This window comes from Cataglyphis hispanica, chromosome 19 (genome assembly GCF_021464435.1).
Source record: "Cataglyphis hispanica isolate Lineage 1 chromosome 19, ULB_Chis1_1.0, whole genome shotgun sequence".
Classification (NCBI taxonomy): domain Eukaryota; kingdom Metazoa; phylum Arthropoda; class Insecta; order Hymenoptera; family Formicidae; genus Cataglyphis; species Cataglyphis hispanica.
The window spans coordinates 3,652,380-3,676,907 of NC_065972.1; the positions used below are offsets into that span (position 1 = coordinate 3,652,380).

The 24,528-nt window shown below is 39.3% G+C and overlaps 1 protein-coding gene across 2 annotated transcripts in view; it reads right to left on the reverse strand.

The window, feature by feature from the left end:
- LOC126856622 (zinc finger protein ush) overlaps window positions 1-24,528 on the reverse strand; it is a 151,181-nt gene that overhangs the window by 62,850 nt on the left and 63,803 nt on the right. Inside the window, exon 3 of one of the 2 annotated variants that reach the window (XM_050605304.1) lies at window positions 8,565-8,654. The exons of the other annotated variant lie outside the window; for it this stretch is intronic. Coding sequence (XP_050461261.1) covers window positions 8,565-8,577 — 13 coding nt within the window. The 5' untranslated portion in view covers window positions 8,578-8,654. The remainder of the gene's footprint in view (window positions 1-8,564; window positions 8,655-24,528) is intronic. 2 annotated transcript variants of the gene reach the window in all.

Sequence of the window (24,528 nt, forward strand, 5' to 3'; positions counted from 1 at the left end):
CGTCAAACCGACAGCATGCTCAGAATTCATTCTAGATTGCCTTTTCTTCCTTATCTTAAAATTTATTTCAATATTATTGCATTTTATCTCGCTTATCTAGTTCTCTGCGTCCTTCTCGCGATTATCGCTAAAGGGTCTATGAAGATCCTGGCGCGAAATGCCAGGAGTTAACGTGACTTTTGTGGCAGTCTCCCTTTTGACCTTGGCATTCGCGAATAAATAAGCGCTCTGTCCGTTCACGATGAATCGCGCAAAGACGAGAACGAAGAAGGAGAAGGAGAGAAGGAAGAAGAACACAATGGACGAGAAGAAGAGAAGGATGAGGCGAAGGGAACATTTCCGCGTGATAAGATAAGGCTCTCTCTCTTATCGGCGCCGTTCCACGATACTGGTCTGGGACTAGCCGAGTAATCGGCGCGTATTTGCGACACGACCGGCATTTCACCCAAACATCGATTCGCCATTAAGCCATTAACGTGGACAAGCTCCGGCCGCTTCAGAGAATCCTCGTTACACACCGCACCATCTTCCTTCAAAAATCGCCGAAAGATTGAAAAATTCGACCAAAATAAAAAATGCAAAAAAAAAAAAAAAGATTTTTAATATTTTTTTACTGCATTAGTAATATAGTTTCTTATCAAGAAAAATTACATATATTTCCAAGAAAAAATTATATACAAAAAAAGTCTTCGAAAAAACTTGTAAAAAATTAATTATTTATTTTCTTTCAATAAATATTATACTAAACTTTTTTTAATTATTAATTTATTGTTATTTTTCTATATTAAACGGTTTTATATATGCAAATATTAGATAGAATAATTATTTTATTAATAATAACTATGTATGCTTACTACACACACACACATACACAATAATTATAATAATAATATGGAATACTTTTACTACACGGAATACTCTATAGGCAAAACTGTTTTTTTAAGATCATTTAAGGTAAAAGTTAAATTAAGTGCGTAAGTGCGAAGAGGGTGATGAAGAGCCGGAAGTGCGACGGAACTGCGGTCGATCGATTACATCCCGCCGCACACGTGTTAAATGCGGGTTGCAGCCCTCGCAGCACGTGTCTAGCGATCGTGACGACAGGTGCGAGGCCTGCATCGAAGATGCGCGCGAACGCATCATCCCTGCGTTTAACGTATCACACGTGCCCCTTCCGGTCGCCACTATCCCAGGAGGAGGATGTAGCGGCGGGAGGACGCGCTCCTCGAACACGTGGCAGGACGTCTTGAGGTCGTCGCGTACCTTGAAAAGGATCCCGCGGGGTGTCGTCTTGTGACATCGCGAGTATATCGACATCATCGCTCGTGATGACACGAGCACGTTCGTGTAGATCCAATTACTACGCGATATTCGTCTTCTTCAACGTACTATGTGCGTGTGTATGTGTACTTTATCATCGTAATACTATAATAAATTATTTAGAAAGCAGAGATATTTTTTTGCATCGTAAATAAATATTTCTGAAGTGATAATCGTTTTATATATTACTGAAACGCATATATTATATTGTAATATATAAATAAAAATCATATTATATTACATATTATTTTTCAATTTGCATGTATGTGTGTAATTATTACGATGTATATAATTATTGTTGTTTGGTTTTATAATTATTCTGAATAAATGTGAGGAAGAAAGACCTTCTAAATAATAAAAAATATTTAATAAATATTAATTAAGGATTATATTTTATATTAGATTAATTGAAACAATCTTATTATTCCTCGCTCAAATTGATCTTTAATTAATATTTATTAAATAATTAATATATATTAAATAATTATTCTTATATACTTTGCAAATAATTCAGCGTGCTCAAGTTTTATCTCAACTTTAATCTAACCGATCGACGCGTAGTCTCGTCATTTCATAAAATGTTATTGCACACAAAGTCGCTTTCTCGTCTTTATTATTATATCAACTATCGTAAATCAAGCCGAGAATTTTTATTTTTATCTCGAGAGCGCCACGTGTGGCACTCGTGCGTCAAAATCGAGCGATTGACTTTCGAATGGACAGAGATAGAGAGAGGATGCGTGTATAAAAGAGAGAAAGACGGCTCTCTTTCGAGCTAGACGCCGATAAATTCGTGATCAATTACCGGGCCCGGTAAGCTCGATCTCGCAGCGAACGCTCGCCTCATCGCGTCGACTCAATCCGCGAGATATCGATCGGCCAATTGGCGGAAGGAACCCGCCGGTGCGTGGAAATAAAATCCCATTTCCATTCCTGACTGACAGTCGACTAATTTTTTTCTTTTTTTTTTTTTTCAGTCTTATTGAAGGACCGCGTCCCGTGCGAAGTAGACATCGAGCATCGACAGACGCCGTCGAGATTCTCTGCCATTTGGACATTTCGCGTTAAAGCCAATTCAAACCGTCGCCGATTGCCAACGAGTTGATCGAGAGGAATATAGCGAGGACAATCGAGCTTTTACGATGAGAAATTAAACGAGAATAAAATTGCCATTAATTTCCTACGTCGCTCAAGTGGTCGCGAATAATAAATCTTGTGTCTTTTCAATCCATATATTAAGTTTAATTTGAAAAAAATGAACAAATAAAATAAAATAATATTCTTATATATATATATATATATATATATATATATATATATATATATATATATATTTCGTTTTGTGCAAAACATTAAATAACATTTATTATATAAACTAAATAAAATCAAGGTAGAATTTATCCTAAATTCTTTACATCGATTGAGAAAGTTTCCGTGCAAATTAAATATTCGTAAAAATAAAAATTCCCTTAAAACCACGATTTGCGATTCTCTGCGTAAGAAAACTTTGCCGGGCAACCAAAAGTGTGCGAAAGAGAGCTTGACGGCTTGAGAGAATCGCTTTTAAATGAACTGTCGAACTGCGGAGGAAGGTGACGGGGGCCGCGATCACAAATTGACTCGTCGCCGCCAATAAAAATTCAATAACCCTCCGGTTATTGTCGAAAAGTTCGGACGGACCTTTTAGTGGCGGCTTGCCCGCACCCCGACTCTATTTTTTTTTTTTCCTATTTGTTCGTTGACACTCGCTCTGGAAAAAATACTCGACGATGCTATCGTCGCGAATTGGCTGCTGACGTTGGTTAGCCAATCTCTTTCTCTCTTTTCCATCCATTTCGCTCTCTCTCTCTTTGGGGGTAACTGGTCCACCAAACCCTGCCTCCCCTCCGACGGCCCTTTCCATCCACGTTTGCGGTCGAACGCTGCGTGCTGCACATTTATATTCCCGACCGTTCAACACAGCTGTGTTTTTGTGTACAAATTAATCTCCGCCGCGTGAAAAATGGGAAGAGACGGTCGTTCAGACTTGATAGCAATTGTTTTGCCGCGTTTCAAGCGGATACATCATCGAGTCTCGATAAGAGATCTGATTGACTCTTGACCCTCCCCCTTCCCCTCCCCTCCCTTTTACAATGTCGATCGACGTAGAGTTCATATTACGTTAACTACTATATTTGCTATAAAAATGAAGAAAAGTAATCTCGCTTCGCTCGTCAAGCACAAAATCTGAAACTATTTAAATAGCTATATTAATTGTCTTATTTACATTTTTAATTTTAACATATTTTTTGTTTTAATAACTTTATTATACTATTATACGCATAGCACTTTTTAATATTAATTTTTGCAAAAAATAAATAAATAAAAATTATTTCATTTACGATAAAATTATTTCATTAATATATATATATATATATAAAATATATAAAAAAAATAATCTCTTTCGAACGATATCACTGCATTGGAAATATAACAGACAGACTAGATCCGCTTGTTTTCATTTCTCTTCGAAATCGAAATAAAAGCATCTGGTTGCCGAGTCCTGGTCGGCCAGATAAGAATTAATCCGTCTTAGACCGGCGGGCTTCACGATCCCTAATGAGATACCGGGTGTCAAAACTCCGACACGGGCACAAAAACACGCTGGTCACGTATACATACACACAGCGGCCACCGAAATAACGGATCGACGCGATTAGATCGCGTCGATGATAAGGCTCTCCTGAGTATAACCCAGGTACACTTCGTTCCCTCCTTCGATTCTTCCCCTCCCCCTCCCCCACCCCGCCACCGTTCTCCTCATCGCCGTTTTACGTATCCATCGAAATGAGGATCAGAGGAGAGAACAGGGGATCTTCCGAGACGGGAGAGAGACAAGAGGTAGAAGGAGAAGAAGAGGGAGACGAGAAGACGAGAGGAGACGCGGGCAGAAAAGATAAAGGGAGGACTAAAGAGCGGAGATTAGCGCTAATGCACCATCGGGGAACGAGATGACGGTGAGAAGGAGGCCGGTGAGAGAAAGAGAGAGAGAGAGAGAGAGAGAGAGAGAGAGAGAGAGAGAGACACGAGGTTCATCGTATCTCTCATATTTCAGAGCCCCGTGACGTCGCAGAGATACCGAATCATTCCCGACTAGAGTCGACTTTATTTTTAGTCTACCCTGTCTTGTTCCCTTTACTCTCTCCCCGGCCCCAATCCTCCAAATGCCCCCGCCGCCCCTTGTTCTCCTGCACCCTGAGGCGCTCGAATGCGATCTTCACGGAAAAATGCTGGAGAAATGTCAAACTTTTTTTTTTTTTTCCGAGAGAAATCATGATTAATATACATTGTATTAACAGTATATCTATATATACTCATTATATTATGCGAGAATCTCATGCAATATTATTCGCTTTAGTTTGAAACTAGATAAGCGCTCGTATAGATAATATTCTCACAATGACAGAAATGAAAAAATGGAAAATCTCCGAGCGCGCGCTGCTCACAGATCGCTCCGAGATCGACGATTAATCAGCAATATTATATACCCAAGCGCTGAAACCAAATATCTTTCCTCGAATTCTCCTCAAAAAGAAGTTTACCATTTAAATCAAAGAAAAATAGGGGAATATGCTTCGTTTAATATTAAATAGTTTGACGATTACAGAGCACCTTTCCTTCCCTTAAAATCTTTCAGGTAATTCATTAAAAAAATCTCGTTTAATCGAAGAAAATAAAAAAAAAAGATTCAACTCTTCGATATTAGATAGCAATTAAGCTGGATGTATGTCTCTTCTTCAAATTTTTCTAAACAAGAAAAAATCCTAGATTGGAGAAAATACTCGAGTCTCCTGAGGTGGCCCTCTTCTCTCAAATATATCCGAGAAATGCCGCAAAGGGGAAAGAGAGATAGAGAACGAGAGGGTAGATCATAGAGAAAGAGAGAGAGAGAGAGAGAGAGAGAGAGGAAATACAGCACCAGGAGTAGCGTACCAAGCCAGGAACACCACCGACACCGCCCGCCCACTCGTGTGGAAAAATGATAGCAGCGCACTGACTGAGTGCCCGGACTCTCCATCCCTCCCTCCCCCCTCCTCCTCCCTCGCGGCGGGAAGAGCGAGGGGGAGGTTGAGGGTGGAGGACGATGACGGGGTGTACTACGAGCGGGCTGCGGAAAAGAGGGAGGGAGGGAGGGTGGGAGGGAGGGAAGGAGCGGGGGATGGCGAGAGATGCCTGCTCCCGATTCCCTTATCGCTGCGGCACAGTTGTGTGTGCCTTTATGAAGATCTGTCAAACTCACCCTCGACCCATCCTTCCCCTCTTCCTCAGCTCTTCGCCCGCCCCACAGACGAAGCCTTTGCCATCCTCCTGTGCTTCGTCTCTTCTACCCCCTCCCCCCTCCTCTCTCCCACCCACCCATCCTTCCTTCCGTTTGCCTCTCGCGCGGATGCCGCGGACCTCGTGTAATGATCGTGTTCGCGCGTTTTTTTCTAAGGACCATCGAGCCTCACGACTTCCCCCGATTTCCATGATTCGACATTATTGTGGGAAACAATCTTAGGTCGCGAAGCGAAAAGAGATCGAGAGAGAGGTCCTCGCGATTCTTGCGCGGTTAATTTTGTGTAAATGTTTTTAATTGATATAACCTGAGACTCGAGAAAAAAATATTGAGAATTTTTTCGAAAAGAGATAAATTTGAAGCAAGCTTCCCCCGCTCCCCCCCACTATTTGACAAGAGTCAACTCAAAATGAAACTCGTAATTCAGAAATTCTCAAATTTCTTTTAAAATTTTAATGTAATTTGAGATTACATTTCAGGATTTAATATTTTAAACAAGATTAATAAACATCGATAAATCTCAGGAATAATTCATTGTGAGAAAAAAAATCTCTTATATATTATTTTTATAATAATCTTTCTCTATAAGTCTCGTCCTTTTTATTATATTAATATATTATTATGCTTATATAAAGTTTCCAAACTCCTTTCGTATCATGAAAGACGAAACACGGGAGACACGCTCCATCCCCACATCGGGCCAAGAATCAACGGATGAGAGGAAGAAGCATCACGTGGGGAAGCACCCTGTATATCCACCCTTCCACCATCTCGAGAAGCCGATTAGTCGACGACGACCCCGGCTGCTCTCGCCGGCAGAAGTTCGCATTATCATGTTCGAATTCATTGATTCCGGAGCACCTCGAAGACGCGAAAGGGGAGGGGGAAAGGGGGGGAGGACGGGGAGGAGGCGGAAAGAGGCGAAGATGGAGGAGAGATGGGCAGCATGGGGGCAAAAGGAAACGCCGAAGGCGTACAACTTGGCGTTATCGGGGCGTTTGTATGAAAGTGTCTACGAGGTGTGATATCGGCTTGCCTTTTCGTCCGCCGGAAGTCATCGCCAGCCCCCTCCCCGCCGCCCCGCCACTTTTGACCACGTGACAGCAAAGAGACGAAAAAGCGATGAGGAGGAATTTTTCGGAAAACGATCCTCTCAAGATTTTTGACAGCTTATACGAATTTGTTTTTTTCACGATTCCATTACGCTCGATCTCAGTTTCGATTCCTGGCGTCTATTTCTGCGTTCGTGGATATCAGACGAGATCGCGGCGACAATGAGAAAATGTATCACGGATACGCGAGATGGATTCGTCGAGATATATCGGCACTTTATTCAGATAATGCGCTCCCTCGCGAGAGAACGATCGGGATCGACAGCGAAACTCGGCCGCGTCTCGCGATGCGCGAGTTCTGCCTTTCCGCTTGAAAAGCCGCGATACGGACGTATGTTCTCTCGCACGGTATATACGCTAACCCATTTATTAAAATAGATCAGCCTGGAATCCAAAGTCCGATCGACTCCTCTCCCGAGAATGATCGCGTTGATATATGAGTTAACGGAATCCCAGGGGAAAGCAACAGTCGATTGAAGAAATATTTTTGAAAAAAAGAGAATCTTCTTTCGTCGCAAATTTAAATTTATGCTATCAATAAAGAATTTTTTTTATTTAGATTATTGATAGCCCATCTTGGGAAAAATATGCTGCTTAAAATTGACATGGTGGGAAAGGCGTAATAAAAATGATTCGTTGATTAATCAGTGGAACAGATCATTAGATATCAAACTGACAAAGTTCTCGAGAGACTTTCGAATTTTTTAAATCAAAAAATATTTTGATTTAAAATATATCTAAAATTTCGAATGCGACGTTAATCGCTTTTCACGGCGTGAAATTAATAATAAAATTAGGATAACTGCCCGAAAAAAAATGGGCTCTATATAATTATATAAAATCATATGTATATATATATATATATATATATATATATATATATATATATAATAACATATATAATTTTGTATGATCATATATAATATTTAAAATTTGAATATAATTATATAAAGATAAGAAATTGCAGACTTAATTATGCGCGATCATAGATCATATATCGCGTCAAATTTCAGATTTAATTACACATGATTTCATATAATTACACAATTCTATTTTTTCTCGGGTGGCAAATAAAATCGCAAATAAATAGATAGATTATTTTCGGGAAATCGCGTTTCAATCTCTGCAGCACGCGTGCCTGGAATCCGCGGTATCGCCGATGTGCGAAGGAGGTTGGAGGACGACGGGAGAATCCGTCTTAAGAAATCGCCCGGGTTCTTATCAACGCTGAGCAGGGAATCTCGCCGTTGCAGACGCGCTCGATCATCGGCGGGCGAGAACAGGCGGCGGACAGCTCGGGCGATCTGTTACGAGGCGAGGAAGGAAGAAGCGCGAAACCGCGTGAATGGCGGCGAACCGACGCCATAAATTCATCCGTCAGTCTCTATCACGCGGTCGTCTTGATAAAAAAATTAAAAAAAAACAAAAAGACGAAGGAGAGAAGAGAGTATCGGCGAAACGTTGCGCGAGAGACAGCGACGAGATCTCGGGAGATCGTGATATTATAATAATTTAACTATGATATAATAGACTTTTCAGTTGTTATTTATCTTATTTATATGTGATAATAAATTAAATATTTTCTTATATATCTTAATAATTATTAATTTATTACCATGTATATTTCTTTTAAATATATTTTTAAAAATTATAATTTTTGTAATATATTTGTTCACACATTCTATTGTAATATTTAATAAATAATTTTCTGCTCTTAGTAAAGTAAAAATAAGCAGAAACTATTGTGTGAGAAAAGATAATCACTAATTATGAAAATAAAAAATATAATCGCTCGATTTAAGAAATGTACTTACGGAAAGATTGCATCTTGCAATAGCCTTAATTAGTAACGATGCGATGGATGAAAATGCCTTAACAAATGACACACAATTTTCCACACTTACCTGCAACAAAAGAAAATAAAATTTGATCAGCACAAATTATAATAAAATATAACTACAATTGTATTTTGTAACGCATTAAATAAATTGTTATTTATATAAAAAAAAAAAAAATACGACAAGTTTCGTATCATAGAGAAAATATGAGAAAATTAAATGAAGATTCTTTTGCCTCGAGAATGTGTTTTTTATAGTTGACATTATCTTTGCACATTAAGAATGTATAAAGCCGACTTCACAATACACTTTATCACGTAATGTTTTTTATAATGTATTATTACTGTGAGTTAACATCCGTAAAGTCAATACGTATCGTTTGCGAGGAGGCAGCGAACCGGATCGTCGTATAACCGGCGCGAAGGAAAGAAGCCACCCTTTGACGATCGGGGGGGGTCGCGGGAGGAGACGCTCATTCGCCCCGTAACTTTAGAACCGCGCAAGGGGTGTAAGGGTTCTAATTTCCGATAGAGCGCGTGACTTGAATTCGCGAGACGGGACACGCATCGCTTTCAGGGCATCTCTTTTCCCCTCCCTCGTTCACTCTCCTCCCTTCCCCCCTCCGATTTTGATGGACCCTTAATAGAGCCTAACTTAGATGATATTCGGATTCTTTGACAGATGCTCCTTCGTATTTGATAAGATACCGTATTCTCGACGCGCAAAATTTATTTTCATTCGCATAAATTTGAAAGCCACAGAGATTCACTTACTTTTGATTTGAGAAAATAATAATTCCCAATTATCGTCATAAAATAAATTGAGGAAATATATATAGAGTTATATATAATTGGACTTGTTGATTGGGGTTATCATTTCGAGCGTTAATTGTAATTAAATTATAATTAAAAATTGAATTCAAACGCTGCCGAGTGACGAATTAATTTAATTCCACATCCCTCTTCTATCTTATTCTATCCCGCTGTTATCTCTCCTTTTCTCCACAGCTTCTCTCGTTCATTTTATTCCGACATTCTTAAAATTTTGAACTTCTAAATAATAAACCGCTAATGTAAAGCGGCGTGATTCAAGGGTCAATTATACTTCATGTAAAAAAGTCGCCTCTTATCCGCCTCCCTTCCCTCCCTCCCCCCTCGCTCGTTTCCTCGATACAAAAAGAGAGAGAGAGAGAGAGAGAAAGAGAGAGAGCAGCGGCACGATCGAGTCCAGTGCTATCGAGTTTCTCCGACTCTAAAAATGGCGGGACAGAAGAGAACGAGCCCGACGACGAGACGATAGGCGGTGCGAGAAAGGCAACGACGCTCATCGAGGGTGGAGAACGGAACGTTGGTGAGAGAAACGGGAGGGGAGGGGATGGGGAGGCAGCAAGGGTGAAAAGAGAGAAATCGAGCTCTCAGCTCGCACTACACCACCAGAGGCCTCGACAGAAAAAGCTGCTGGCGTCGGCTGGATGGATTTCCAGCCGCGAATCGACAATAATTGTCTGAATCAGGCGCGCTTGTCGAGGCCGCCCCGCCCGCCCGTCGCACTCCGAGGGGTGTCGGGGCAGGGGGAAGGGGGAGGGGAGAGGGAGAGGAGGGTGGGTGGAATGGAGGTGGGGGAGTGGGAGAGCGGCTTGAAAACGAAGCGAAAGACAAAGGAGCATCCCGTTCGTCGAATCGCGCCGAGCATGGCGTATCTACATCCCCTTGGTTGCGCGACCACCTCTATTCAAGGGACGACTTCCCTTAATACGGCGCGCTGCGGCGTCGCGTTCACTCTCCTCCCTCTCTCCCACTTATTCTCCCTCTCTCGCTCTCTCTCTCTCTATCTCTTTCTCTCTTCGAACTCAACACGCGGCTCGATTATTACCGATACATCCACTCGGCATGCCTCCTTTTCATCCCGTTACTTCAGGAACACGGCGCCCGAGATTAGCCGCACCGGCCTCGCGTATGTGTGTGTGTGTGTGCATGTGTGTGCGATTGTACGTACGCGATTGTATGTGTACGCGTGTGTGAAGACGAGCACGTTCCGAAACGGATCGCCGCTTTCCCCGATGCGATTTCTCACGCTTTGTCTCGAAAGCGAACGAAGGCGGTGCTTCGAACAAATACGACGGCGATGTCGCCGAATGCAGGCGGTTTTCCGCGGTTTATTCATCGGGGCTTCTGCCGATAATCGGTTGTCCTTCGTCGAAGGAAATAAAGAAGCAAGATAAAGCCTGAATTTAAATGAATTTTAAAAATTAAATGATATTTATTGATGAATTATTTTTAATTCGTCATTTCTTAACAAGGTGTCTAATCAAATTTTGTAAAAAAATTTCCTGATTTTCCAAGTATATTTTTAATCAAAATTTCAGATAAAGAGGGTATTTTAAAGATTTTTTTGGTGCAACTTCCTAAAATAGGCTTTTTTTTTTATTATATGTTTTCTGATACTTTTTGTTCATACAAAGGAAAAACTCAAAGCTTATCAAAGAGAGAATTTTTTTTAAATTCTTCGAATCCCAATAAAATTCCATGAGAATTTTCCGATTTCTTCAAATACAGAAAATTCTCTGAAGGTTCCAGATTTTCCATGTTTTTTTTTAAGCAACAGAGACAACTTGCTGAATTCATTCAGTTTCAAAATAATCTTTAAAATTTTCCATCTATAACTGACAATGAGTAATAATAAAATTTCTTGTTCTGTCAAAATTTTTCTTTATTTTTTTTTTTATTTTTTAGACAAACACTTTCTTAATTAAATTATAATTTTCCCTCTCTTTTATACATAATTTAAATTAATCGACACTTTTTAAAAGGAAAGCCGTGAGTTTCGAAAGTCTGTGGCGGATATTCGCGCCTAATAAAATACAATACGAGGAAAAATACGAGCAGCAACTCTATATAGAGAGACCTGAAACACTCTCCTTCCGGTTTTTCATTTTAGCGGACAGCGTGCAAAAAAATGCGCGCACGCATATCCTCCGTAGAAATCTCGAGACTATGCTCGGCGTAAAAAATGCGGGAAACTTGAGAAAACGTGTGCGTGTGCGTGCGTTATATCGTGCGTAAGTATCCACAATGGTCCACTCCACGGCCGTAATAATGACCGCGATGTAGCGCTGGATAAGCGCACGTGGTATACACGCGAGCGCGCTTTTTCCGCATCGGCCGCGAGACGTTTATGGAAACAGATGGGATTCAACGTTGTTCCTTATACGCGAATTATACTCAACGCAAGTATCGGCGAAGACTATCTCGATCCTGAACGATATAACTTGATTTTTAAGTCGACGGATTTATTATAAATGTCAAAGCGTGACTCACACATCGGAAAAACTAACATATGCAAATTTTATTGATGTTTGGATAGACTGTATATGTATAAAATCAATGAAATATTAAATTTTAATAGAAATATTAATAAAAAAATTATTAGATAAAAAATCTAATAAAAATTAGCAAAAAATACGTATTGTAATAATTGTAATAATTACAAATTGATTATTTAATTAAAAAAAAAAACAAGAAATAAATATATTATATATTCCCAAATTAAAAATTATGTTTTAATGCAAATAATGATAAAAAAAAATGTAATAAAAATCAACAATGAGAGGGAGAAAGGAAAAAAAAGATCTATATTTATTATAATAATTTTAAATTAATTATATATTTAATTGTAAAAAGAAATATAAAGTATTATAAGAATTAATAATAATCCGAAAATCAATTAAAAATTAAATTTTAATACAAATAAATTGTAATACAATTTTGATAAAAAAATAATTAAAAGCTAATAAAATTAACAATAAAATCCATATTTGTTATAATAATTTCAAATTGATTTAATTAAAAAAAAAAAAAATAAAAATAAACAAATATACAAAATGTTCTAAAAAAGCAATAGAAAGTTCCATCGGTTACAGTCAGTCGTTGCCATTTTGACAGTTCTCACCGTGCAATTTGGCCGTTCGATCTGCAGGATATCCGCATTCGCGAGAAATCGTGATCGTTCGCTTCGCGAGATCCATCTTTCGATCACCCGATTCCTCTTCGACAACTTTCTCCGCTCTTCCCAACTCCTTCCTCTATTTTATCGCACCGTGTGGCAAAACAATCATAGTGAATCATAATCCGGCGCGCATAATCCCTCTTCGATCCACCTCTTCCTCCTACGTGATCTCTAATCGCAAGATCTCGCGCATGAATCGCGCGGAGAGTGCTCTCTCCATCATCATTGCTAATTTTATTATCATCGCCGATAAGGCCGTACGATGTATAGGACGTTGCAGAATCAGGATATATTTCGTTTCATTCCTCCCTCGTCTTATGAAATTTGCCTCAAGTTTGTCTTTATTCGGCTTTTTTTAATAGCATCAATTTCGTTAATTAAATAATTAATCCGATTAATATCATAATCGTGTAAACTCGTCTCGTTCCAATCGTATTGTTGACAATTCTTTTTTCCAATATAAGATAATTAATATCGAAATAAATCGTCCTTAATTTATTTGATACTAGTTACTTATTATAATTTAATTTTTAATTACAAAGTCATTCAACTTCCATCATATTCTAAAACATTATCGTAACTGTTATCGACTATTACATAAAAAACTATTAATTTTATCCAAATGACACTCTCTCGTCAGCAAAGACAAGAGACGCAAAATCGATCGCGGGAATTAAGAATACGATTCGCCTCGTCTCGCCCTTATCAATAGCGGCGGATCAGGGGATGAAAAAAGGGGGCCGATAGAGCTAACAAGCGGACAAGAGGGCAACTCAAATTAATCGGTGTAAAAGAGAAGAACCGGGAACGGGAGGAAGAGGGGGAGGAGAGGTAGATACCTCGTCCAAGTTTTCGTCCAATTTGTCATCCCTCCGAGAGACTTTGAAAGTATTTAAAAAGTTCACCGTGGCCCCCCCGGGCCACGCTCTCCGTTTAATCGCCACCCCTCTCTCTCTTTTCTCGTCACCGTAACGCTTCTTAACGCCAGCAACATTGTCCTCTTCAACAAGAGGAAGGGAAAAAAAGGAGAGACGGAGGGAGAAAGACAGGGAGAGATATCTCGTCCCGCGGACGAACGACACAATTTATAATTGGGAGGGATTAAAGCTTACGATAGCGATAGCATCGTACAAATGTCTCTTCGGCCGACGTGATTCATACGGGGTGGTATTTCATTCGGCGTTCAGGACTCATGTCAGTCGTGGGAATAATTGGCGGAAAATCGCGCGCGAATTTGTTCATCGCGATGACAAGCACGGTCGACGCTCGAAGCTTTCGCTGGCTTCGAGAGAGATTAAAATGTTCATGTTTTATTAAAGATGATTGATGTTGCGAAGGATATTTCAAGATTACCATTGCTATTATCGAAATTCATAGATATCAGTAAAGGCTAAGAATCGAATTGTTCGTTGCATTTTCAAAGGTGCCTAAGCTTTTGTCATATTCTAGTATTTCTGTACATGTAAGAATGATTATTAAATATAAATATTTCTACATATATCTGAGAATATGATTATCAGATGTAAATAGTTCTATATCTGAGAATATGATTGTCAGAATAATTATCCTAATCAATGTATCTAATGATTTATCAGCTGTGATAAGAAATCTGGAAAAAGTTGCTGTCTCCAATCGTTTAGGAATTTTTATTTCAATCCTCAAAAGTTCCTCGTCTAAATATTTTGTAATTAAATACACAAATTAAGTATCTTATTTTATATACAGAATTAATATATTTATTTTTTTCTACACGCATTTCCTGCATTATATTTATATGAGATCAAATAAAAATTAATCTGTATAAATTAATTCAATAAATTATAGAGCTTATAATTCTTATTTACAAGACGATAGGGAAAGAGAGAGCAAATTGCCGCTGTTCCCCTCTCCCTCACTTCTGCTGAGCCGGTTGAGCTTTCTAACCCAGGTACAGATGTCCCGCGATATCAGATGCAAGAGTAACCGCCGAAGGGACGATATTCCATTTCCACGGGAGGTGGTGACACAATGCGCTCGCGAAAGGCGGTTGAAGTCGCGAAGAAGGGAAAAGGGGGATGGAGGATGTTCGGAACTTGGCAGAGAGAAATCCATTACGCGCGAGAGGCGGGAAAGAGAGATTCATTAGACGCGATAATAACGAAATGAACGTCGGCGGCGCCGACGCTACCGAGCTCCACTCTCTCGATTAAGGGGTTTCGGCGGATTCTGCCCGGAAGTCGCGACAACAAAAGCCGCCGTTCTTCTTTCGCCATTGGGCGCGCGGGCGCGCCGGAAGCCGTCGCCGTCGTTCGCGGAAATTGAGTCGAGTGCTGCTAGTGGTCCTCAAATGGAGATGGATCATTTACATTTTTGCATTCCGCGGAGCGATTACGTCACGCGTCGCGCTTTATTCCGAGCGCTGACGCACATCGCGCGGCGTGAAATATAGAATTTTCGTAAAATAAATGATCGAATAAAGTCTCTCGAAGAAAGTGAGCGGAATAAGATTGTTATATGTGAAGTAGTTTACATTGTGTGTTTCGTGTAAGAATGTAAAAAGCTAATAAAATCTTCATTTCATTTTCTAATATCTATTACAATTAATTCTGGGTGGTTTACTAAAATTTTGTTGAAAAGATTACCTGAAAATTCCCTGACCTTTGTTCAAAATTACAAATAAAAAAATATTTTTTTTTAAATCTTCATTTCATTTTTCCATCTTTTTCTAATATCCATTACAATTAAATTCAATAAAAGTAATAATAAAATATTCGTATTATGTGTAAAGTGTCAGGTAAGATGGTTTATTAAAATCTTGTAAGTAAAATTACCTTAAACTCCCCTGATCTTTGAAAAAATTGTTGTTCAAAATTACAGGTAAAAAGAATATTTTAAAGATTTTTTTATGCAACTTTCTAAACTAAGTTTTTTCATTTTATGTGTCTTCTAATGCTTTTCATTCATACGAAAGAAAAACACAAAGCTACTTAAATTTCAAGTTACTCACAAATGTACTGAAAAAAAAACTGAATAATTTTCATTAAAATAAAAATATCTAACTTGCATAACACATTTAATTTTTTATTATTAAAAATTAAAATCAAAAATATGTATATTCTATGCATATTCAATATTTTGTTAAGACTGAATATGTAAACAGAGAGACAGATATATATTTATAATTTATTATTATTTTTATTTATATTTATAATATATTTTAAATACATTATTTACAACTTGGCTTATTGGGGGAGATAAGATAAGACCAAAATTATCAAAAAAAGAATTTTTTTTTAATTTCCCGAGTCCCAATAAAATTCCCTGAAAATTTCTTAATTTCTCCAGATACAAAAAAAAAAATTCTTGAGGATTCCAGATTTTTCACGTTTTTCCAGATGGTAGATCTCTATTTTTACATTTCTTGATAATGCAAAAATAGAAATAATATGAATATAAATATGACTAAACAAATAAATTCTTTGGGTCGTTGATTTTTCCAGTTGACTCATTAAAAGTCGTAGCATATTATCTTTCGCGCATAAAACGCGCTACGTAAAAATTATGCATTTTTCTTTTTTGCATCCCCCTCGCAAAAACGTAACGCTCTTTGTACTTTATATTACGTCTCGTAATGCAGACACCGCGATAAATGTAGCCGATTGAAAACAAAGCAGCCCCGTTCGCCTCATTTCTCCGCATTTTCCTGATCCTTGCGGCTTTGTAACAATCTAATCTCCGCATTTACGCGTCAATCTTTTACGCGCTCGCGATCAGAAGCAGTGAGTTGCCCGCGAAGAAGGGAAACAGGCCGACGCTCCTCCCTCTCTCTCTCTCTCTCTCTCTCTTCCGCCCTCAGACGAGCGGCAGACAATATAAATGTCGGCCGGGAGGGGTGTTGGAGCGCGAGCGCTTGGAAACGAAGGCCGAGGGTGGATATCTGTGCTAGCGAGTTAATTCCATTCCCGTGTATGTGTGTGTGTGTGTGTGTTTGTATATGAGCACGAGACCAAGGAAAGGGAAGGAGAGATGAGGGGGAGTGGAACGGAGTCCTCGAGCCGCGCGGGTGAGATAACACATTTTGACGGTATAAAAATGAGTGTTTTTCCCTCCCCTATCTGCAGAGAGATAGCGCGAAACCGCGCGCGACGAGGACGAGAGAGGGAGAAAGAGAGAGAGAGAGAGAGAAAAGAGAGGACACTCCTGTCTCCTCTCCTCTCGCAGACTATCCTTACCGCAGGGGTGGCTTTTCTGCTTTCGATCGACGGCGAGCGCTTTTTTGGATGTCGTCCAGAGTGTGATTTTCTTCGTCGTATCTCTAGATAGAGAGAGAGAAGGGAAGAGAGAGTCCTGCGAGTGCTACTTCATTCTATCCTTCGTAAATTATCGCGATGAAATTCGCAGAAACGCAACGACAGCATGGATTTCTTTATTTTTAATTAAATTACCCGTTACATTATATTCATTTAATTATTTATTTAATGAGATGCATTATTTAATTGATTGACGATTGAAATAATTAATTTCAGATAATTATATAAATCTCCGTTGCTCGCCACGCTTGGTTATTGAGTATTTGAAAAGCGGCATTATTATTTAATTATACAGCGTTATAATATATAATGATATTTATAAAAAAAATATTAATTATATTGCTCTGCGTCGAGAAACATTTGTTAGTTAATTAATTTACGCAGATGTGTTGTAATAAAATCTCTAATAAAGTAATAAAAATATATTACATATTAAAAAATATATACCTATGTTCAAATAATTTTCAAAGAATGCATAGAAGAATCATTATGTATAATAAAACAAAAATTTTGTTAATAAATGATTCTATGCAAAATGGAAAATTTATATAATTTTTTACATCAATTTATATAATAACAATTTTCACAATAATAATTTATTAACAATAATATTATTAATGTTAATTTAGAATATATAATATTACATTTATTTATAATATTATATTAATTATATGATATATTAATAATAATATTAATTACATGATAACATTAATAATAACATTAATTAATTATTATTATTAATAATATTAACCTTATTATTAATAATAATTTAATTAATTTATATAATAATAATTTTATTGTAAAATCGTGCCCTCTTACAAAAAAAAATCATACATGCTTACGTTTACGCTGGCATATGCATCGATCAGGTGGATCAAGAGAAATTCGCAAATATCAAGGAAACCGAGGGAAAGAGCAGCAACTTGAGCGATCGATGTTTTCGCACGATGTAGATATCCGGATATCGATTGCCACCGCGTATACGCACATAAGACATCCCGATCCTTCTCCTCTTCCTTTCGCCGAGAGTAACCGCGCGCACTCTCGGACAAACGAGTGCTCTTCGTATTTACATGTGTGCATTACTCGACATTCGTATTTATGATGCTCTCTCTCTCTCTCTCTCTCTCTCTCTCGTTGCCTCGCCCCCCTCCCCCCGCTTACTCTATTCCTCTCGGATGCGCACGTGTGACCCTCTCTGTCTCCCCTTTCTATATATCGGTGTACAGCGGGAGCTGCAACGACGAGTATTATTATTGCGATAGCAGAAACAATGCACCGCAGTCCCGGAGGGGATGAGGGGGGACGGGGGACAGGGGAGCGAGGACGCAGCAGCCGTTATCTCGCGCCGCAATCTCGATATCTCTCGCCCCGGCTCGCCTTCGCGACGCAGGCTCTCTTATCTCGCGAGCCAATTTCGGCCGGTATCCGCACGCCCGCGATCCAAAATCCGATTTCTCCTTCTCTTCCTTTGCGGCATCCAAACTCCCTCGGCAAGATGGAAATTATCGGTCAGAGGAATCGTCGATGGATCGACACGCATCCAGCTAACGCGCGATAAGGACGACGATTCACGATAAGCGAGAAACAGGCGCGATATGTATAATAAATTTTACAGACATGCAATTATGCTCTTTTATACTTATAGAATCTTATACTTCTTTTTATTAAAATTTCACATCCTTTTTTTGACAGATGCCATCGAATTTCCTTATAATTCGAAATAATCATCAATATTTCCACGTGACAATAAAGATTTTATTTGAAATAAAATAATTATTTTTAAAATTATTATTCTTTAATTGTTTTTATAGAAATAATTCTTTTTATACAAATATATTTTTAGGATCGCAGAAACACGATTACATTTATCGATATATCGCGATAATTGCACTTATATTAACAATGATTACATTTGGACATTATTGGCGAGATTATATACGAGCGCCGTCAAAGTTTTTTTCTTTAAAGGGCTAACAATAAGAGCAACAAGGCAAATGAGATAAAATTTTTAATCTAAGGAATAAAAGAAACGTGACGCGCAAGGTTCGTGTAATAATTATAAATGCACAGAACAAAAAATCGTAATGGAATCGGGCATAGGTAGATAAAAGTGTTTACACGCATATATATACTAATACAGAAATACATGTACGAGAAATGAGACAAAGAGCTTGACATTCACGCAATTGTCGCAAATGCGAACTCATTAATGGCACATTAATTGATCGAGAAGTAGATTTGCAATTTATGTACTTTCTCTCGTCGTTAATTTCGAAATACATACAGTATCTTTCGGTTACACATATATTAAATTACAAGCTCCTCGATAAAATCGGTGAATATTTTTTTAATGAGAAGAGATGTGAAAGTATTGATTAGATTAGATATTATTTCGAATTATGGGAAAATTCGATTCGTATCTATCGAAGAAAATCTATAAAATTTTAATTAAATACAAAGATATTCAAAATTAAATTTTAAGAAGCTTTCCATTATTTTCGGTTCAGTTCCATTTGTGGAAAAAAAAAGCCGCGCGCAAATAAAAGTTTAATCAATTAAGAACACTCGTAAATTCTTTCTTTATGCCAAATAAAATCAGCCTCCACGAAAAAAAGAAAGAAAAAAAAAAAATCTAAGAAATAGAAATATATGTATATTAAATCTCCCTCCCCCCCAACCCCTCAACGCATCTATAATCCATAAATAAAATATTCCAAATTTTCATACGCGTTTCATGGGAGGATCATCATCAATTTGTTCGGTAAATGAAGCGGTAAACGTACGAGGCGCCTCGAGCTTTCTCGGGTTTCGCGATCGCGTTTCCGTTCGATGACGAATGAAGACGTCCCGGCCGGGGCACTGAGGTTTCCCGCGACGATCCTGGGCCCCGACTGGCTGGCTCGGCCCCGCTGGGTGGGTACGCGAGAGATAGAATCAGTAGCTGGAGCTAGTTAGACGATAGCATCGGCGAGCCGCGAAGCGAGGATATACGAACGACGAGGAGGCGCGAGGTGATGTGGGAAGACAGAAAGATATATATATATATATATATATATATATATATATATATATAGAGAGAGAGAGAGAGAGAGAGAGAGAGGGGGAAAGACGTGCGATCATTGATAAGAGCCGCCGTGGCGCGCGGCTGATAACGCTCCCTTATCTCAATCCAGTGGCGCCGCAACTCTCAAGGTTCTTCGCGCGAAACTCGCATACGTACGATCTCGTCTCCCTCGAAATCTTTCGCGATTTTTCCCGTCTCCTCCCCCCTTCCTCTTTTAATCTCTCTCGTGACATCGCGTTTTTTCCCATCTGGTATATCGTTTTTTTTCTTTTTTTTTTTTTTTCTTTGACAGTTCCGTCTGTTTTGAAGGAATCTTGAGAGTCAAAGAATTTTTAATAAATTTCGAATAACTTTGCTCTCTGAGTCTTTATTTAAAAGAAAAAAATTATGAAATTTATATTGCAAAATTTTATTATTAAATTATATCAGATTATGTCTGTGTTGATAATATTAATTATATATATTACCAATAAAACTGTCTTCTTGAACATCTACTGAATTAAATTTAATCAGTGTGAAAACAAAAAAAAAAAATAAATTTCAATTGAAAGGAGCCAATCTATCGCGCTGTCAAGTGATAAACACCCCGTTTTGGTCAGACGGACGTATTTATGCGAGCTCAATCGCCTTCATCGTATACACCCTTAACATTAAAATTTTTACGGAAACTATCAAAGTTATGTAAAGAGACTTTTCGCGAGACGAGAATTTTGACGAACCGAAATGTAAACCGTATGTGACATCCTCGCGATCGTCGATAAATTCCTTATCAGGACCGGTCGATACTTTCGATCGATACGTTTTCACGCCGTTTTTTATCTCCTCCTTTCGCGATAGGACCACCCACCATTCTTGAAATTGCCATCGAGCGTTCGTAAAGCCCGTCTATGTTAACATCAACGTAGCGACCGTGAAGAAGGAGAAGAAGAAACTAAAGAAGGCGAAGGAGAGCAAACGGAAGAAGAGGGGGAGGGGGGGAAGAGAGGGGAAGGACGGCGCTGCTGACTCGACGTGTTATCGCGAGGATATCGAAGTGTGTATAAACTAGGACACCGTCGCGTCGGCTCGCTGATATAACGCGGGAGGGACGGGGGGAGGGGGAGAAGCGGAGATAGAGAGAAGAGGAGGAGGTGAGGGAGGGAGGGAGGGAGAGAGAGAGAGAGAGAGCTGAGATTCGCCGGCCGATAAGGGGATACGATGCCAGATCTCCAGCGGGAGATTAGATCGCAGCCGCTAGATTAGAGGCTCGACTGCGTACAACTCATCCGGTTCTCTTTTTTTCCTCCTCCCTCTTCGCCTCCCGTCCCCATCCCCTCTTAGATTCTACTATTTCTTTTTTTCAATCTTTTTTTCTGTATCGCCGTTTCTCTCTCCTGCGTCGGCAAACAAATTGACGAACATCTCGCGAGCGGGAACGCTATTGTTCTCTCTTCATCGCTCTCTCTTTCTTTCTCTAAAGATGAAAAAAAAAAAGAGGAAAATGGAAGAGTACAGATAGATGAGAAGATAAAAATTATCGCGCGCAGAACGGAAGAGGAACGGAAATGGAGAACGGGCGAGATAAGAATGAGATAAATCTGTTATCGGTTTTGATTAGAAGACCGATTAGAAGACGGAGATCCTGCAGCGATAAGGTCCGGTTAATCTCGAACGATGGCGGAGGAATGATTTCCGGTTATATCGCCCCTCTGGCTTGCTCAGCCAAGTATCCGTAGATTGCGCGTGCTTTTTTATTTGCTTGTATTTCGATATACAGAGAAAAAGAATAATGGGTATCTAATTATCTAGTCAAAACCTTACAGAAGACGTATATGTATAACTGATGTCAGGAAATACACATCCTACAATTATAATATTTTTCTTCGAGTGCTATAAAGTAGCAAGTGACTTAAATTCAGGGTGCCTACTCAAATTTTGTAAAAAAAAAATCCCCTGATCTTCCAGATATTTTTATTCAAAGTTCCAGGCACAGGGAATATTTTAAAGATTTTTTTTTATGTAACTTCCTAAAATAAAATTTTTTTATTCCACTGAAAAAAATTATTAAGTGGTTTTCGTTAAAATAAAAATTTTTAACTTGTATAACAAATTTTCATTTTTTATCGCTGAAAAATTAAATAAAGAATATGTACTGCATATTCAATATTTTATTTCGTCAAGACATTGAATATGTAAACAGTGAGAGATATAAATATATATTTATAATATATTTTAAATACATAATTCACGCAACTTGACTTATCGGTGAATCGCAGACTGCTTACAGCACTAGAGCAAAATTATTGAAGAAAGAATTTTTTTTTTTTTTAATTTCCCCGAGTCCCAGTAAAATTTATTATACAAATTATTGACGATTACAAAATTTAATTCTCCTAAAATTGAATCAACGATCCCAAGAATTCCCTTCGTTCTCTTCCCAAAAGAGGAAATATTAACACTCTCAAAATTCTAATCGTTCCCGAAATTGCATCCATAACGCGCGATTTCTAATTGGTCCGACCTGGTTCCCGGCGCGAATTTCCGGCACGGGGGCGGGTAGGATGCTTTCGATTTTCGAGAGCGGGAACAACAAAAGAGGGAGAGAGATAGAGAGAAAGAGAGAAACAGAGAGGAAAGAGAGCAACGGAAGTGGGACACGGCGCTCTGGTGTCACCGGCGGGCGCGGGCTAGTGACACAATGAGGATGACGAGGATACGAGAATTGTAGAGAGGGACAGAGAGAGAGAGAGAGAGAGGGAGAGAGAAGACGAGGTGACTTTATCTGGCGCACTGACGCATCATGACGAGCCATGACGTTCAGTGACGGCGGCAGTACAAGATAGTATGTGACTCACACCCACATATACACACACGGAACAACATAGAAAGAGAGAGAGAGAGAGAGAGAGAGAGAGTGCGAGAGATGATGATAGAGAAGGATTGGCGGAGCGCGGGGGTGGAGAACGGAAGAGGAGGAGGAGACGAGGAGATCGTTATCGACACTTTCCTGTGTCCTGCCACGTTCTGAGAAGAGCCACGTTCGAGCTGTATGAGGAAACGCCAGCCATGAATAATTCATGGCCGTCGCCGAACCTCGAACGCGCCAAAGCCGGTCCCGTCCCGTCCCATCGGCCATCTTGCGTTCTCCAGCGGCGCGCTAAGTTCCGGACGCGCTAAAAACAAAAAACAAAACAAAACAAAAAAAAAAGACGAACGAGGAACGTAATCACGGACGGATAATCATATCGGGCCCGTCTGGCGGTGAGGAGGTGAGGTCAAGTACAGATTATCGGCGCGTTCTCTCGGCTAGATAATCGCAACCGTGAACTTCGAAACTGAACTTTTACGCGTTCAAGAAGCTATTTTGGTATCGTAGCGCTCGCTTCGTGATTATAGATATATCATACATTGTCATCTCACAATATACACACCATATATATATATATATATATATATATATATATATATATATATATATATATGGAGAGAGAGAAAGAGAAATATCTATAATAAGTATTTATAAAATTCTGTATCCATTAAAGATGCCAATATATAATGAGTGCTATGCTCAAATAAATACCACTTATCTTTGTTATGAATCTATATATAAATGTGTGAGATTTGACATATCAAGGATATGCCCGATAGAAAAACTATATTAATCTTGACATTAGATTTCGCGCTTATCTGCTCGAAGGAACTCGAGATTCCTCGATTAGAATCCCTCCCCGAAATGTCCTTCATGGTGCGAGAGTACGCGAAACTGTCGCTTTGCACCCCGCAATTGCATTTTGGTTCGTGTCACGGGACAAGAGGGAGAGAGAGAGAGAGAGAGAGAGAGAGAGAGAGAAAGAGAGAAGCGAGAGTGAGAGATAGGGAAGAACGAGCACGTTAGTTATCTTCCGGCCGTCAAAACGGCGCAAAGTTGTGCTGGTCGACAGAAAGACGGAGAGAGAAAGAGAGAGGAAGGGATGAGAGAGAGAGAGAGAGAAATGGAGGAAGCGGGGGTGGACAGAGACGTATCTCGGTCGCAGCAGCAGGTTGCAGACTCGGTGGCACAGATACCGCGACTCTTCAATGTCACAAGATAGGAGATACTCTCGCGGCACCGGCGTCCTCGAGAACCGTCGGCGACGTCAGAAGAACGCAGCTTGCACCGCGTGACAGCGCACGCCGGGTCATCACCCGCGTCACGTGACGTCCTTCGGGGCCGTCGTCCTGCCGTTTAAGACTCCCAACTTGGCTCTTAAAGAGCGCATCTCGCTCGTGGCACTTTTTCAAAGATGAAAAGACCTTAATCGCGTCGCGCGTCAGATCGGGTTGGAAATTAAAAAATCGCGATTAAATTACAAATTATGTATAAGTGGAAATGCGAATGAATGAAGTCTCGCAGATTTTATGTAATTACAGCTGATGTGTTTTTCCATCCTGTCATTGTTTTCGGGAGCTCGTTTTTATTTTCGGGAAGTGTTGTAATTCTTTTGTCAAAATTAGATCTGCGCGTTTTGTTCCGGCGGAGATAAATTCCATACTTTTACTAGTAACTTTCCGATAACGCAAAAATTGAATGTTGCATCAAAGTATCAATGATAATATATCT